Source organism: Scyliorhinus torazame, chromosome 3, assembly GCF_047496885.1.
Source record: "Scyliorhinus torazame isolate Kashiwa2021f chromosome 3, sScyTor2.1, whole genome shotgun sequence".
NCBI lineage: Eukaryota > Metazoa > Chordata > Chondrichthyes > Carcharhiniformes > Scyliorhinidae > Scyliorhinus > Scyliorhinus torazame.
The window spans coordinates 251,496,532-251,513,061 of NC_092709.1; the positions used below are offsets into that span (position 1 = coordinate 251,496,532).

At 44.8% G+C, this 16,530-nt stretch overlaps 1 protein-coding gene across 10 annotated transcripts in view; it reads left to right on the forward strand.

Moving 5' to 3' along the window:
• Positions 1-16,530, forward strand: part of atosb (atos homolog b) — a 180,277-nt gene that overhangs the window by 132,565 nt on the left and 31,182 nt on the right. For all 10 annotated transcript variants that reach the window (XM_072497105.1, XM_072497114.1, XM_072497115.1 and 7 more), the window contains one exon: positions 9,052-10,090. In XM_072497105.1, coding sequence (XP_072353206.1) covers positions 9,188-10,090 — 903 coding nt within the window. In that variant the 5' untranslated portion in view covers positions 9,052-9,187. The remainder of the gene's footprint in view (positions 1-9,051; positions 10,091-16,530) is intronic.

The window sequence follows — 16,530 nt, forward strand, 5'->3', positions numbered from 1 at the left end:
CGACAACACCACCGACTTTAGTATCGTCTGCAAATTTACTCACCCACCCTTCTGCGCCTTCCTCTAGGTCATTGATAAAAATGACAAACAGCAACGGCCCCAGAACAGATCCTTGTGGTACTCCACTTGTGACTGTACTCCATTCTGATCATTTCCCATCAACCACCACCCTCTGTCTTCTTTCAGCTAGCCAATTTCTGATCCACATCTCTAAATCACCCTCAATCCCCAGCCTCCGTATTTTCTGCAATAGCCTACCGTGGGGAACCTTATCAAACGCTTTGCTGAAATCCATATACACATCAACTGCTCTACCCTCATCTACCTGTTCAGTCACCTTCTCAAAGAACTCAATAAGGTTTGTGAGGCATGACCTACCCTTCACAAAGCCATGCTGACTATCCCTGATCATATTATTCCTATCTAGATGATTATAAATCTTGTCTCTTATAATCCCCTCCAAGACTTTACCCACTACAGACGTGAGGCTCACCGGTCTATAGTTGCCGGGGTTGTCTCTGCTCCCCTTTTTGAACAAAGGGACCACATTTGCTGTCCTCCAGTCCTCTGGCACTATTCCTGTAGCCAATGATGACATAAAAATCAAAGCCAAAGGTCCAGCAATCTCTTCCCTGGCCTCCCAGAGAATCTTAGGATAAATCCCATCAGGTCCCGGGGACTTATCTATTTTCAGCCTGTCCAGAATTGCCAACACCTCTTCCCTACGTACCTCAATGCCATCTATTCTATTAGCCTGGGGCTCAGCATTCTCCTCCACAACATTATCTTTTTCCTGAGTGAATACTGACGAAAAATATTCATTTAGTATCTCGCCTATCTCTTGAGACTCCACACACAACTTCCCATCCCTGTCCTTGACTGGCCCTACTCTTTCCCTAGTCATTCGCTTATTCCTGACATACCTATAGAAAGCTTTTGGGTTTTCCTTGATCCTTCCTGCCAAATACTTCTCATGTCCCCTCCTTGCTCGTCTTAGCTCTCTCTTTAGATCCTTCCTCGCTACCTTGTAACTATCCATCGCCCCAACTGAAACTTCACACCTCATCTTCACATAGGCCTCCTTCTTCCTCTTAACAAGAGATTCCACTTCCTTGGTAAACCACGGTTCCCTCGCTCGACGCCTTCCTCCCTGCCTGACCGGTACATACTTATCAAGAAGAGTTACAAGGAGGTAACCACACCGAAGGTACAGGACAAGAATAGCTGGGTTACAGTCAGGGGGAAAAAAAACAAACAGGCAGAAAGTGCAGGGATCCCTCGTGGCCGTTCCCCTTCAAAACAAGTATACCGTTTTGGATGCTGTTGGGGGGGATGACCTACCGGGGGAAGGCCCTAGCGGCCAGGTCTCTGGCACTGAGTCTGGCTCTGGGGCTCAGAAGGGAAGGGGGGAGAATAGAAAAGCAATAGTTGTAGGAGATTCAATGGTTAGGGGAATAGATAGGAGATTCTGTGGTCGCGAGCGAGACTCCCGGAAGGTATGTTGCCTCCCGGGTGCCAGGGCCAGGGATGTCTCGGATCGTGTCTTCAGGATCCTTAAGGGGGAGGGGGAGCAGCCAGAAGTCGTGGTGCACATTGGTACCAACGACATAGGTAGGAAAAGGGGTGTGGAGGTAATAAACAAGTTTAGGGAGTTAGGCTGGAAGTTAAAAGCCAGGACAGACAGAGTTGTCATCTCTGGTTTGTTGCCGGTGCCACGTGATAGTGAGGCTAGGAATAGGGAGAGAGTGCAGTTGAACACGTGGCTGCAGGAATGGTGTAGGAGGGAGGGCTTCAGGTATTTGGATAATTGGAGCGCATTCTGGGGAAGGTGGGACCTGTACAAGCAGGACGGGTTGCATCTGAACCAGAGGGGCACCAATATCCTGGGAGGGAGGTTTTCTAGTACTCTTCGGGAGGGTTTAAACTAATTTGGCAGGGGAATGGGAACCGGATTTGTAGTCCAACAACTAAGGTAGCCGATATTCAGGACGCCAAAGCGTGTAATGAGGCAGTGGGGAAGGGAACACTGCCAAAGGAGAGTACTTGCAGGCACGGAGATGGGTTGAAGTGTGTATACTTCAACGCAAGAAGCATCAGGAATAAGGTGGGTGAACTTAAGGCATGGATCGGTACTTGGGACTACGATGTGGTGGCCATCACGGAAACTTGGATAGAAGAGGGGCAGAAATGGTTGTTGGAGGTCCCTGGTTATAGATGTTTCAATAGGATTAGGGAGGGTGGTAAAAGAGGTGGGGGGGGTGGCATTATTAATTAGAGATAGTATAACAGCTGCAGAAAGGCAGTTCGAGGAGTATCACCCTATTGAGGTAGTATGGGTTGAAGTCAGAAATAGGAAAGGAGCAGTCACCTTGTTAGGAGTTTTCTATAGGCCCCCCAATAGTAGCAGAGATGTGGAGGAACAGATTGGGAAACAGATTTTGGAAAGGTGCAGAATTCACAGGGTAGTAGTCATGGGTGACTTTAACTTCCCAAATATTGAGTGGAAACTCTTTAGATCAAATAGTTTGGATGGGGTGGTGTTTGTGCAGTGTGTCCAGGAAGCTTTTCTAACACAGTATGTAGATTGTCCGACCAGAGGAGGGGCAATATTGGATTTAGTACTGGGTAATGAGCCAGGGCAAGTGATAGATTTGTTAGTGGGGGAGCATTTTGGAGATAGTGACCACAATTCTGTGACTTTCACTTTAGTAATGGAGAGGGATAGGTACGTGCAACAGGGCAAGGTTTACAATTGGGGGAAGGGTAAATACGATGTTGTCAGACAAGAATTGAAGTGCATAAGTTGGGAACATAGGCTGGCAGGGAAGGACACAAGTGAAATGTGGAACTTGTTCAAGGAACAGGTGCTACGTGTCCTTGATATGTATGTCCCTGTCAGGGAGGGAAGAGATGGTCGAGTGAGGGAACCATGGTTGACAAGAGAGGTCGAATGTCTTGTTAAGAGGAAAAAGGTGACTTATGTAAGGCTGAGGAAACAATGTTCAGACAGGGCATTGGAGGGATACAAGATAGCCAGGAGGGAACTGAAGAAAGGGATTAGGAGAGCTAAGAGAGGGCATGAACAATTTTTGGCGGGTAGGATCAAGGAAAACCCCAAGGCGTTTTACACATATGTGAGAAATATGAGAATGACTAGAGCGAGGGTAGGTCCGATCAAGGACAGTAGCGGGAGATTGTGTATTGAGTCTGAAGAGATAGGAGAGGTCTTGAACGAGTACTTTTCTTCTGTATTTACAAATGAGAGGGGCGATATTGTTGGAGAGGACAGTGTGAAACAGATTGGTAAGCTCGAGGAAATACTTGTTAGGAAGGAAGATGTGTTGGGCATTTTGAAAAACTTGAGGATAGACAAGTCCCCCGGGCCTGACGGGATATATCCAAGGATTCTATGGGAAGCAAGAGATGAAATTGCAGAGCCGTTGGCAATGATCTTTTCGTCCTCACTGTCAACAGGGGTGGTACCAGGGGATTGGAAAGTGGCGAATGTCGTGCCCCTGTTCAAAAAAGGGACTAGGGATAACCCTGGGAATTACAGGCCAGTTAGTCTTACTTCGGTGGTAGGCAAAGTAATGGAAAGGGTACTGAAGGATAGGATTTCTGAGCATCTGGAAAGGCACTGCTTGATTAGGGATAGTCAGCACGGATTTGTGAGGGGTAGGTCTTGCCTTACAAATCTTATTGAATTCTTTGAGGAGGTGACCAAGCATGTGGATGAAGGTAAAGCAGTGGATGTAGTGTACATGGATTTTAGTAAGGCATTTGATAAAGTTCCCCATGGTAGGCTTATGCAGAAAGTAAGGAGGCATGGGATAGTGGGAAATTTGGCCAGTTGGATAACGAACTGGCTAACCGATAGAAGTCAGAGAGTGGTGGTGGATGGCAAATATTCAGCCTGGATCCCAGTTACCAGTGGCGTACCGCAGGGATCAGTTCTGGGTCCTCTGCTGTTTGTGATTTTCATTAATGACTTGGATGAGGGAGTTGAAGGGTGGGTCAGTAAATTTGCAGACGATACGAAGATTGGTGGAGTTGTGGATAGTAAGGAGGGCTGTTGTCGGCTGCAAAGAGACATAGATAGGATGCAGAGCTGGGCTGAGAAGTGGCAGATGGAGTTTAACCCTGAAAAGTGTGAGGTTGTCCATTTTGGAAGGACAAATATGAATGCGGAATACAGGGTTAACGGTAGAGTTCTTGGCAATGTGGAGGAGCAGAGAGATCTTGGGGTCTATGTTCATACATCTTTGAAAGTTGCCACTCAAGTGGATAGAGCTGTGAAGAAGGCCTATGGTGTGCTCGCGTTCATTAACAGAGGGATTGAATTTAAGAGCCGTGAGGTGATGATGCAGCTGTATAAAACTTTGGTAAGGCCACATTTGGAGTACTGCGTACAGTTCTGGTCGCCTCATTTTAGGAAGGATGTGGAAGCTTTGGAAAAGGTGCAAAGAAGATTTACCAGGATGTTGCCTGGAATGGAGAGTAGGTCTTACGAGGAAGGGTTGAGGGTGCTAGGCCTTTTCTCATTAGAACGGAGAAGGATGAGGGGCGACTTGATAGAGGCTTATAAGATGATCAGGGGAATAGATAGAGTAGACAGTCAGAGACTTTTTTCCCGGGTGGAACAAACCATTACAAGGGGACATAAATTTAAGGTGAAAGGTGGAAGATATAGGAGGGATATCAGAGGTAAGTTCTTTACCCAGAGAGTAGTGGGGGCATGGAATGCACTGCCTGTGGAAGTAGTTGAGTCGGAAACATTAGGGACCTTCAAGCAGCTAGTGGATAGGTACATGGATTACAGTAAAATGATAGCGTAGATTTATTTGTTCTCAAGGGCAGCACAGTAGCATTGTGGATAGCACAATTGCTTCACAGTTCCAGGGTCCCAGGTTCGATTCCGGCTTGGGTCACTGTCTGTGCGGAGTCTGCACGTCCTCCCCGTGTCTGCGTGGGTTTCCTTCGGGTGCTCCGGTTTCCTCCCACAGTCCAAAGATGTGCGGGTTAGGTGAATTGGCCAATGATAAATTGCCCTTAATGTCCAAATTGCCCTTGGTGTTGGGTGGAAGTGTTGAGTTTGGGTAGGGTGCTCTTTCCAAGAGCCGGTGCAGACTCAAAGGGCCGAATGGCCTCCTTCTGCACTGTAAATTCAATGATAATCTATGATTAATCTAGGACAAAGGTTCGGCACAACATCGTGGGCCGAAGGGCCTGTTCTGTGCTGTATTTTTCTATGTTCTATGTTCTAAATCTCTCCACCATGTCAACTTTTCTTCCTCTTTCAAGACCTTACTAAAACTCCATCTTCTTGACTAAGTTTTTACCTTATTTCCTTGTGATGCATTTTTCTGCATTTTAGGCACTTTAAAATGTACAGTGCAACTGCTGTCACCACCTTCCTGTGTCAGCTTCCTGCCTGCCCCTAAAACTGATGGTTTATGTAACTGGGTTTCTTCCACAATCCACTTTCCCCATTATTGTTCCGACCTATACTTAAGATTTGTTTTGTTCAAAATTGCATATTAATTTTTTTTTTAACCACTGAAGAGTCTTCTTGTTTCCTAACTAGACTTGTTTTGGAACAATCTGACCATATCTGATCCATCTCTGTCAGGCTTAGTAAACAACATGATTTAATTGAATGGCAGAACAGGCTCAGCTGGGGGTGGGGTGCAGAATGCTTATTTCTACTCTTGGCCTGCTAAATTTTAATTTGAATTGATGCACTGATAGTATTTGCCAAATATTGAAGTGGTATGTTGCGGGAAATTCTGGAATGCTGCATTATTACAAAAACTGCTCATTCAGGTTAGTAAGAACATAATCCAATCCATCGCAAACCCAAAGCTGTTAACAACTGAAATAAAGGACAGATGGGAATTTGATGGGTCCTTACCTGGTTTGGTCTGCATGTTAACTCCAGACCTACAGCAATGTAGTTTACTCTTAACTGCCCTCTGATATGGCCCAGCAAGCCACTCAGTTCAAGGGCAATTAGGGAAGGGGAACAAATTATGGCCCAGCCAGTGATGCCCATATTCCCTGAACAAATATGAAAAAAATAGTGTTAATTGGGAAGGTTGATAGTTCTGTTTCTACTTCTCAAAATTTGGGGCAATGTACAGTATTGGGAAAGATGTATTCAGAAGTTGAAAACCAGAGGTACAATCGGGTATGTCTTGTACCACTATTTTTTAAATATTTCCCCAGGATGATTCAAGTAGATAAAATTAATTACTCCCTAAGCCATGGTCTGTTGGCATGCTGTAAGGCCATTTGGCAGCAGTATTTAAAATGAACATGACCAAATCCCAACCAATGCATATTGATTAAATGTAGTATTGTTATAAGCACTTGAACAGAGGACAGTGAGCCATGCACATCCACGTGTAATTGAAGTGAGCTGGAATAGCTGATGAAAGCTGCTTTTTATTGACCTGTTTTTTACTCTTTAAAAAATAAAGGGTAGAAAAATTGAGGGTCTGTCTGCTTTCTTTGACTTGTAAATGACATGTGGTGCAGCATGAATAATTGGAACCAGTTCCTTTGTTTAGATGGGTGGGGGTTACTTAGTCGGAGTCAAGGCAGCCTGCAGTATTTTAGGCATGGTTGTTGAATAGTGGAATTGGTTGCTTAGTCATTGAAACCTGGAAGTGTAGGAGCCTCAATCAAGACTGGAGTCCTTCCCATTCCAGTTCAGATCATCCAACAAGCCAATGTCAACAAGCCAGAAGGTGATGACAGATGGCTGTTTTAGTGACTGTAAGCCAGTATCCAGTGGCGTACCATAGGGATGTGCTGGGTCCCCTATTGTTTGTCATTTATATAAACAACATAGATGACTATGTGGAGGGATAGGATCTGTAAGTTTGCAGATGATGCAAAGATTGGCCAAGTAGTTAACAGTGAGGTTGAGTGTCCTGGGTTACAGAAAGATATAGACCGGATGATCAAATGGGCAGAAAAGCGGCTGATGGAATTTAACCCTGAAAGTCTGTGGCGATGCACTTTGGAAGGAGTAATGTGACAAGGAAGTATTTAATAAATGGCATGACACTGGGAAGTTCCAAGGAACAAAGGGACCTTGGTGTGTTTGTCCATCGATCCCTGAAGGTAGAAGGGCAGGTTAATAGGGTTGTGAAAAAGGCATATGGGACACTTGCCTTTATCAATCAAGGCATAGATTACAAAAGCAGGGAGGACATCTTGGAGTTGTATAGAACTTTGGTGAGGGGACAGATGGAGTATTGTGTGCAATTGTGGTCACCACATTACAGGAAGGATGTGATTGCACTGGAGGGGATGCAGAGGCGATTCACCAGGATGTTGCCCGGGATGGAACATTTAAGTTATTAAGGGAGGTTGGATAGGCTTGGGTTGTTTTTGTTGGAGCAGAGAAGACTGAGGGGCAACCTGATCGAGCTATACAAAATTATGAGGGGCATGGGCAGCGTGGAATAGGAGCAGCTGTTCCCCTTAGTTGAAGGGTCAGTTATGAGGGGACACAAGTTCAAGGTGAGGGGCAGGAGGTTTAGGGGGGACTGGAGTGAAAACATTTTTACCCAGAGGATGGTGATGGTCTGGAATGCACTGCCTGGGGGGGTGGTAGAGGCGGGTTGCCTCACATACTTTAAAAAGTACCTGGATGAGCATTTGGCACATTATAACATTCAAGGCTATGGGCCAAGTGCTGGCAAATGGGATTAGGTAGGTAGGTCAAGTATCTTTCATTTGTTGGTGCAGATTCAATTGACCCAAGTGCCTCTTCTGCACTGTATTATTCTGTGATTCTGTGCCTCAATTGGTAGGGTGGTTAATCTTGTTCTTGGGATCTATTGCCAACCTGTGCCTATTATATCTCTAGGCATGCATGTATAGGATGTGTTCTGCAACCAGCCATATAATCCTCCAAGAACTCTACACTCCTCCATATCTGGCTGCTTGTCTATCTCTCCAACTTCTTCCACCTGGTTATTTGGCAGCTATGCTTTCAGCTGGCTAGACCCTAAGTTCCAGTGAGTCCTCCCTAAACCTCCGCACCTCTCCTCCTTTAAGATCCTCCTTAAAAGCCCCCCCTTTGACTAAACCGTTGGTTGTCAGTCTCCTTATATTGCCCTGTTAATTTCTGTCTGATTCTACTCCTGTGAAACATCTTGGGATATTTTATTATATTAAAGGTGCTATGTAAAGGATGCACAGATGCACAGTGATTAGCACTGTTGCCTGTCAGCGCCAGGGACCAGGGTTTGATTCCCGGCATGGGTCACTGTCTGTGGAGAGTCTACACCTTCTCCCCGTATATGCGTGGGTTTCCTCCGGTGCTCCGGTTTCCTCCCACAAGTCCCGAATGACGTGCTTGTTATGTGAATTGGACATTCTGAATTCTCCCTCTGTGTACCCAAACAGGCGACGTAGTGTGGCGACTAGGAGATTTTCACAGTAACTCCATTGCAGTGTTGATGTCAGCCTATTTGTGACACTAATAAAGATTTTTATTAAATATAAGTTGTTTTTGTTGCATATGCACCAGCAATAAAAGTGGAGCCAGCAATGGTCCCTGGTATTGTTGTATGTCCCTTCATGGTGAAAGTGTGTACTCATGACAGTCAGTTGTAAACTCTGTTCAAAGTTTGATTCTAACGTTTTCAAGTGTGATAAGTTTTGTCGGTATCAAAATTAAGGAACCGTTAGGAAAAAGTGAAACACAAGCAGTGGAGATAAGAATGCAGAAATCTCTCTTTTTCAATTAAGAATTTGGCAAACTACATTTTTTTTAAAATTGGGGTTGGAAGCCTTACAGTTTGGTAATCACTGACATGTGAAGGTCATCATATTTGTTGACTTAAGACTGGCAGATCTGAAACAATTTAAACGGAGGCTTTGCTGCAAAAAAAAAAACACTTTATTTAAAAACTGGAGCTTTATATTTTTGTGAATGCAAGATTATTTAATGTATTGAGTTACTTCGAAGTAAGTAACTTTTGATTAAGAGCTATTATCAATGATTAAGAGTCATTTTCTTTCTTTTTTTTTTAGATGCTATGCCACAGAAGTATCCAGAAAAGCATCTTTGGTTTAACTTCATGAAGGAGACTCCTCATCTTCGCAAAACACAGATACATTTTTCTGCCCTTGGATTTCTACATTTCTGTGGTGTGAAACACAGCAGTCCATGAGGCACATGCATCTGGAGACCTCTCAGAAAGAGCAATCTAAAGATGTGCCTCGGCAGGCTACAGGCCATGCAGATGGCAGCTTCCAAGGTACACCAACGAACGACTATCGCTTGGACTCTAATGATGTCATCTCTGAAAGAGGAGTTTTGGCAGGATACAATGAAAGTGAGGTTAGGTTTCAAAAAGTGTATCAACTTTCAATATTTTCTCACCTATCTAACTCTTCAAATAGCTTGGATCAGAGGAATTGCAAACAGGGTATTAAAAGAAGTCCAACTGAACATCATCCAGACCTTGAACTCACTCAGAAAAGAATCCATGTGCACTGCAAAAATTCTGCTGCATTGACTGAAAGTCTAAATGCATCTTATTGTGGAACTGATAATGGCAATCTTTCTGAAAATGCTGCAGAAAAGACAGGTGACTGTACCGATCAACGGGATATTAGTTTCCATGATGGAGACCCAGTTATGCATGGTTCCGCACAACACTTTTCTCACAGTGGTTTGCACGTTATTGAACATAAAGGCTCCCATGACAGTGTCTTGATAGAAGATGGTGGGACAGGTTCACCTGGAAATAAATTGACACCAACAACACCATCCTCGGAGAAAGAGATCCAACCTATTATCGGCACTGGACTGCTCTCCTCTGAGAAAACACCTTTCTCCTGTGGACAATCGAGTACAATCTCTGCCAGATGTACGGTAAAACGAAAGCTGCTATCGCCGACAAATGCATCAGGGAAAGAGATGTGCTCAGGGGATGAGAGCCCTCCTGTTGCAAAGAAATGTAGGATTCAGCTTGTTAATTCCATCCCAATTTCTTGCAGAAGTACTGATGCCAAAGCAGCACCTTTCTGGAATCATCTACTTCCATCCTCAAGAGATACAGCTAAGGTCTGTGATATCACTTGGATCATATTCTTTGCCAAGTTATTATGTTTTCTAATGGAGCCTTGCTTCTCAAATTCATTAATTAATGCAAAGAAAAAGTTTAGGAAACTGCTTTCTGTACAAAGTTGTCTACCTTCAGCATTGGGTTTTTTCAAAGTCTTGTACCTGGTTGACAATACTTGTTTTAACGGTATGTAATTTTACCTTATGAAAATTTGGGGAGGGATTTTCCAGCCCCTCACGCTGATGGGATCTTCCAGTCGACCAGGATTTGAATGGCTCGCTCCGCCGAGTGGAAATGTGCCGTAGCTGGGTCAGAAAGTCCCGTTGCTGATAATTCAGGCCTCAACTCCCTCTTACATTTCATGACATGGGTGCCTGTGGATCATCTCCGGGGTTGGTGCAAGACATTAACTCCATAGTTGTTGCCTGAGTTACTTATGTCACCAAAGCGTAGCTGCGTTCCAGTGTAGAGTGAAGGTCCATATAGTGGTACAAAAGTTCCTTGGCAGCAAACCTGGGTTGTCCTGACTTCAGGCATCCATATTCCCGGAAGGCTCGAATGAGCTCTGGAGGTATTTTGATGAATATGTTGCAAATCAAATAATACCTTCTCAATGATATGGCTGCAGTTAAGGCAAATAGGAATACTTCCTTCTGCCGTGTTAAAGAAATACAAACTTGGAGCATACCTGGATTACTGTTCAGGTTTCTCTTCTTGCAACACTGAGCATATTGCATCCTGTGGCAAAACGGTAATGTTGGGGAAGAATATAGAATCTGAACAGCTTCCAACCTCTTTCCCCCACCCCCTCCCCCCCCATAGCTAATTTATTGGCAAAAATGTCAAAGATCTGTGACGGTATTATGACAGATCATCTGTCTGCAAAAGCCCTTTTTAATATTACGAATTTGTTTTGACTATACTGCATTAAGTTTATCTAAAATTGTTTCCTCGCATAAGCCATCATAGAATCCAACCCACAACCCACATCGACCAGATCGATAGACTTCTATCTCCTCCCTCACTAATGTAATCTCACTAATGTTTTATATAAATACACCATAACACCAGAAAGAATGTTCCCGATGGTGAGGGAGTCCAGAACTAGGGGTCGTAATTTGTAGATAAAGACTGAGTGAGGTGAGGAGGAATTTCTTCACCCAGAGAGAGGTGAATTTGGGGAATCCACTGTTACAGAAAGTAGTTGAAGCCAAAATGTTGTGAGATTTCAGGAAGGAATTCGACATCGCTCCTGGTGCTAAAGGGATATGGGAGGGAAGGGGGGGGAATCAGGATATTGAATTTGATGGTCATAATGAAAGGCAGAACAAGCTTGAAGGGCCAAATGGTCGTCTCCTATTTCCTATGCATATGTATGTTTCTAACATCTTGAAGTTTTCGTTCTATATGTTTTGCCATAAATTTTTTTTAATGGTTTTCTCTATTTAAGGTGCTGCTTTTCATGTTTTCATGAGGTGGCACAGTGTTTAGCACTGCGGCCTCAGCGCCAGAGACCTGGGTTCAATTCCGACCTTGGCTGACTGTCTGTGTGGAGTTTGCACATTCTGCCTGTGTCTACGTGGGTTTCCTCTGGGGGCTCCGATTTTCTCCCACAGTCCAAAGGTGTGAAGGGTAGGTGGATTGGCCATGGTAAAATTGCCCCTAGGTGACGTTACAGGAATGGGGCGGGGGAACGGGCCTAGGTAGGGTGCTCTTTCAGAGGGTCAGTGCAGATTTGATGGGCCAAATGGCCTCCTTCCGCACTGTAGGCATTGTTAGATTCTCTGAGCTTGAATCCTCACATCTCCATACTCTTCCATCTCAACCACAGCGCAGAAACTACCTTAATGATCAACCATATTCAAGTGACTTCAGCATATTATTCTCACTAGTCACCTTTGATATTTTCCAAAGTATTTGACATGGTTAACGAATAGAAGCATATGGTATCATCGGAACAGTGATGACTTGGGTACATAATTGGCTAAGGAATAGGAAGCAGATTGTGGTGATGAATGGATGCCTTTCAGTTTAGAGAAGTATGAGTCTTTGTTAGAATCAATGCTTTTGTGTTTCTTACGACCAGATGGGAGGAGTGTGAAGTTTCTCTATCCCCACTACTGCACAGGTTGCACCATTAGCTTACATGTTTAATTCCATTACCAAAATGGCCAATTATTTATCTTTGCTATAAGACCCTGAATGAAAGAGACTGATCCAAGGGTCAACCACAGCGCTCATGCTCCGCAAGGACTCGTCCAAGACTGAGACCATGGCATGCAGACCCTCACGGATTACCGCCAGATCACCCCATACATCCCACTGGATATCCAGCATTTTCTACCTGATTGACGACTCCAGAGGTTCATCGTCTGCCTCAGCTCATAATGTTCCTGGTCTCCAGCACTCCTCTGACTGCCAGCGCTCTGGGCACATCCTGCCTCCATCATCTGCCCTCACCACTGTGCACTGCCAACTGAGCCAACGGGCTCTGTCCACCAATGTACCAGTATCTGCGCTGGTGCTTGGTGCAGAGCGAGAATATTCCAAAGGTGCATCTTCCATGGTTGCCTGCCCTGGTGTCAAAGAAGGGTTATTAGTCTCCTTGCTGGCATTGGTAGATGACTCACCTGAAAGATGAAAACAATCGGCCAGAGTCAATTTCCATGATATGCTGCCCAGTGCAGTTGATAACAATAGCATCGCTGGCTCAGCGATTGATGCATTACTGAAGTCCTTATGAGGGATGGGACACCCATCCATTCTTTTCAGCCAGTCTCGCGTCTGCCCTCTGGGCTCTTGCCTTCCTCTGAGACGTCAGCCTCTCCATGACCTGATGAGCTCCTTCCTCCTCGCATTCTATCTCCAGGGCTCCCAGTGCATGGCTGGTTAATATTGCCAGGTTAGGTGCCCCACCACCAATGGCAGATCTCTGTGTTGTTATGGCCATCTTTCTCCTGTAAGTAAGAACGGAGATCCATTGAATACCCAACCCTCCATCTCCAGCACCATATCAAACTGTGTCCCAGCAAGGCATGTAGACATTCCCCACCCCTTTGCACACATAACCCTTTTGATGGATTCAGGACGTCAGCTCGTCCCTCCAGCCTTAACACACATGGGCAGAGGACACATTTCCTCAGTACCCCCCACACTGAACAATGCTCAGTCAGAACTCGGCTTTGCCACGTGCAGAAGATTGTTGAGTCTTTCCTGGCACTGGACCCACTTGCCCTGGACCATGTCATGCCCGCTGACCTCAGCTGCCACCTCTGCCCAGGTTGTCTTGATGAGATGGGGAAGCCTCCTCCTTCCATTCTTTGTCATGAGGATGTCCCTCTTTGTTGTCACTGTCTCCACAAGGGAATGCAGGCACTCGGCAGAGAAACGGGAAGCTTGCTGCCCACCTGAAGGTCCCTACCAACTGGTGTGTCTCCCTGCCATGGCCATGGTGCAGACCACCTTCTGCCTTGCCAGTTGTGTTCAACGGCCTCTGAAAGCCGCTTTTAAATTTGTGCCAGGCCAACATTGGACCTAACCCCACTGTCCCTACAGGACGTATTTCATGCTGGCTGCCACTTAAGTGGTAATTGTTCTCGGGTGGGATTGGGAAATGCTTCCTCTTCCGGTCCCACTTACCGTGCGCACACGTCGCATGTTAACTTCAGGCTCACATGTAGAGGTGGTAAAAGATGAGGGTTCTGGGTTTGCAGACTCACAAATGTTTGAAAGTGACAGGGCCAGTTGAAGGGTAGTTTTGTATGGGATACTTGGCTTTTTAACTGGGGCATTGAATACAAAAATAATAAAATCATGCTAAATGTTTACAAATCCCTGGTTTAATCTCAGATGGAGTATTGTATACAATCCTTGGCATCAGACTTTGGGAAGGGTGTCAAGGACTTGGAAAGAGTACCAAAGAGGTTTACCAGGATGATACTAAGGATGGGGTACTTGAGTTAAATGGAGAGACTGGAGAAATTGGAATTGTTCTCCTTGGAGCAAAAAAATGTTAGAGCGATTCCTAATATCCAATACCTAGTATTCCTCGTATTGAAAATTTGGAGGGCCTTTTGAGGGCTGTTTCCTCTGGTAAGTCGATCAATAACCACAGGTCATAGATTTACTTTCCATACAGAGGGTTGTTCAGATTCTGTTTGCACTACCTGAAAGGATTGTGCAACCATATTTCTCTATTTTATGAGAAATTTCAAAAGGTAATTGGAGATTATGTATTCTCAGGCTTGTGAGGATAAAGCTGGACTTTGGGCCTAAATTAGATCATTTTTTTCATACATGGGCATGTTAAGCCGAATGGCCCCCTTAGAGCTGGTTTAGCACAGTGGGCTAAACAGCTGGCTTGTAATGCAGAACAAGGCAGCAGCGCGGGTTCAATTCCCGTACCGGCCTCCCAGAACAGGTGCCGGAATGTAGCGACTAGGGGCTTTTCACAGTAACTTCATTGAAGCCTACTTGTGACAATAAACGATTGTTATTATTATTATACTGTTGATCTGTGGTTGATCATGGCATCCGTCTCCTCTGGGGTCCACTTCTGGAGGAAACATTTGCATTGTTCTTTCCCATCTTTGCTAATACAGCTGGCACATCTCAAGCAATATCACCTCTTGACATGGTCATCTCTGGCATAACTCCAAGTTCATTAGTTGGCTGCGTCCTTTTCCTGACTTGGATATTGTTCCTCAGCAGCATTATTCATGGGCATGATGCGATTTTCCATATGACTGGAAGCACCTGGCTCTAGTATATCCATGTTTCCCTTGGCTTAATAAATATCTCTATGCTGTCCTACTGCCTGCCCAATGTTAAGTTCTAGATGAGCCATAATTTTCTACAATTGAATTAGGACGACTAAAGCCATTCATTGTATTCACCCTTTGCCAAAAACTCAATAACCTTGCCGCAACAACCTCCCTTGTGGCCAGAGTGTAATTAAAAATTGGGGTCAGAGCTCCTCTAATTTCCTCCCTTGCCTCCCACAGCAGCTTGGGATACAACTTATCCAGACCTGGGGATTTGTCCACTTTCAAGCCTGCCAAAGCCTCCAATACCACCTCATACCCAATGTCAAACTGTTCAAGAACCTCACAGTCTTTCTCTCAGAATTCTGCACCTGCATCCTCCTCCTCCTCCTGGGTGAAGACAGATGTGAAATACTTGTTTAACATCCTAACAAATGTCCTCTGGTTCCACACACGGATTGCCCCCTTGGTCCCTAATGCGCCCTACTCTTCCCTTGGTTATCCTCTTCCCCTTAATATACTTACAGTACTTTTTGATGCCCCCTCTTTGCTCTCCTAATTGCTTTCTTAAGCTCCCCCCTGCATTTTCTATACTCCACTAAGGCCTCTGTAGATTTGCTCCCTTTGTACCTGCTAAAAGCGTCTCTTTTTTTTTATCTAGTCCTGAATATTCCCAGATATGAAGGGTTCTCTGGGCTTGTTGCTCCTACATTCCATCCTAAAGGGAACATGTTGGCCCTGTACTCTTCCCATTTGCTTTTCAAACATCTCTGATGTAGATTTCCCCACAAGAAGTTGTTCCCAGTCTATTTTGATCAGATCCTGCCTTATTCTAATAAAATCTGCCCCACTACCCACCCCCAATCCAAAAATATTTTTGCAGATCATCTTTTTACTTTTCCATAATAAACTTAAATTGTACTATGTTGTGATTGCTTTCATTATATTGCTCCTCCACTGCCACCACGAACAGCTGTCTGGCTTCATTCCTCAGAATTAGATCTAGCACTCCCTTTTTGGATCTTCTACGCATTGACATAGAAAGCTCTCCTGGATATATTTCAATAAATCCGCCTCCCTCTGCACCCTTTACACTATGACAATCCAAATTAATGTTGGGGAAGTTGAAATTCCCTGATATATAATTACCCCATTATTATTTTTGCACACATCAATGAATTGTCTACATATCTGCTCCTCTATTGCCTGCTGATTGTTTTGGGCTTGTAGTAAACGCCCAGCAATGTGACTGCCCCATTTCTATTTCTAAGCTTGACTCACAAGGCCTCATTTGAAGACCCTTCCAAGGTAAAGTCTCGCCTTAATTAATAATGCGACACCACCTTTTCCTTTACACCCTCTTTCCTCTAGTCCCTTGAGCTGTGGTGTGACCACCTCTCTAAATAAGCTATCCCACGTAACTCTCAGCCTTGCAGAAGTGTCACAGAGTCTCCAGCCACCGCTCGAATTCCAAAACCTGGAGCTCAACTGCTGCAGTTGGAAGCACTTTCTGCACATGTGGTCATCTGGGATGCTGGTATGGTCCATGACTTCCCATATGTAACAGGTCACACATTCCACAGAAATGTAGCAGAACCTTTGCCTGTATTGGCTGTACCCATGGGTAGTAGAAACTTTAGCCACAGAACCTCATTTCCTTTATTCCTACCTTAGAA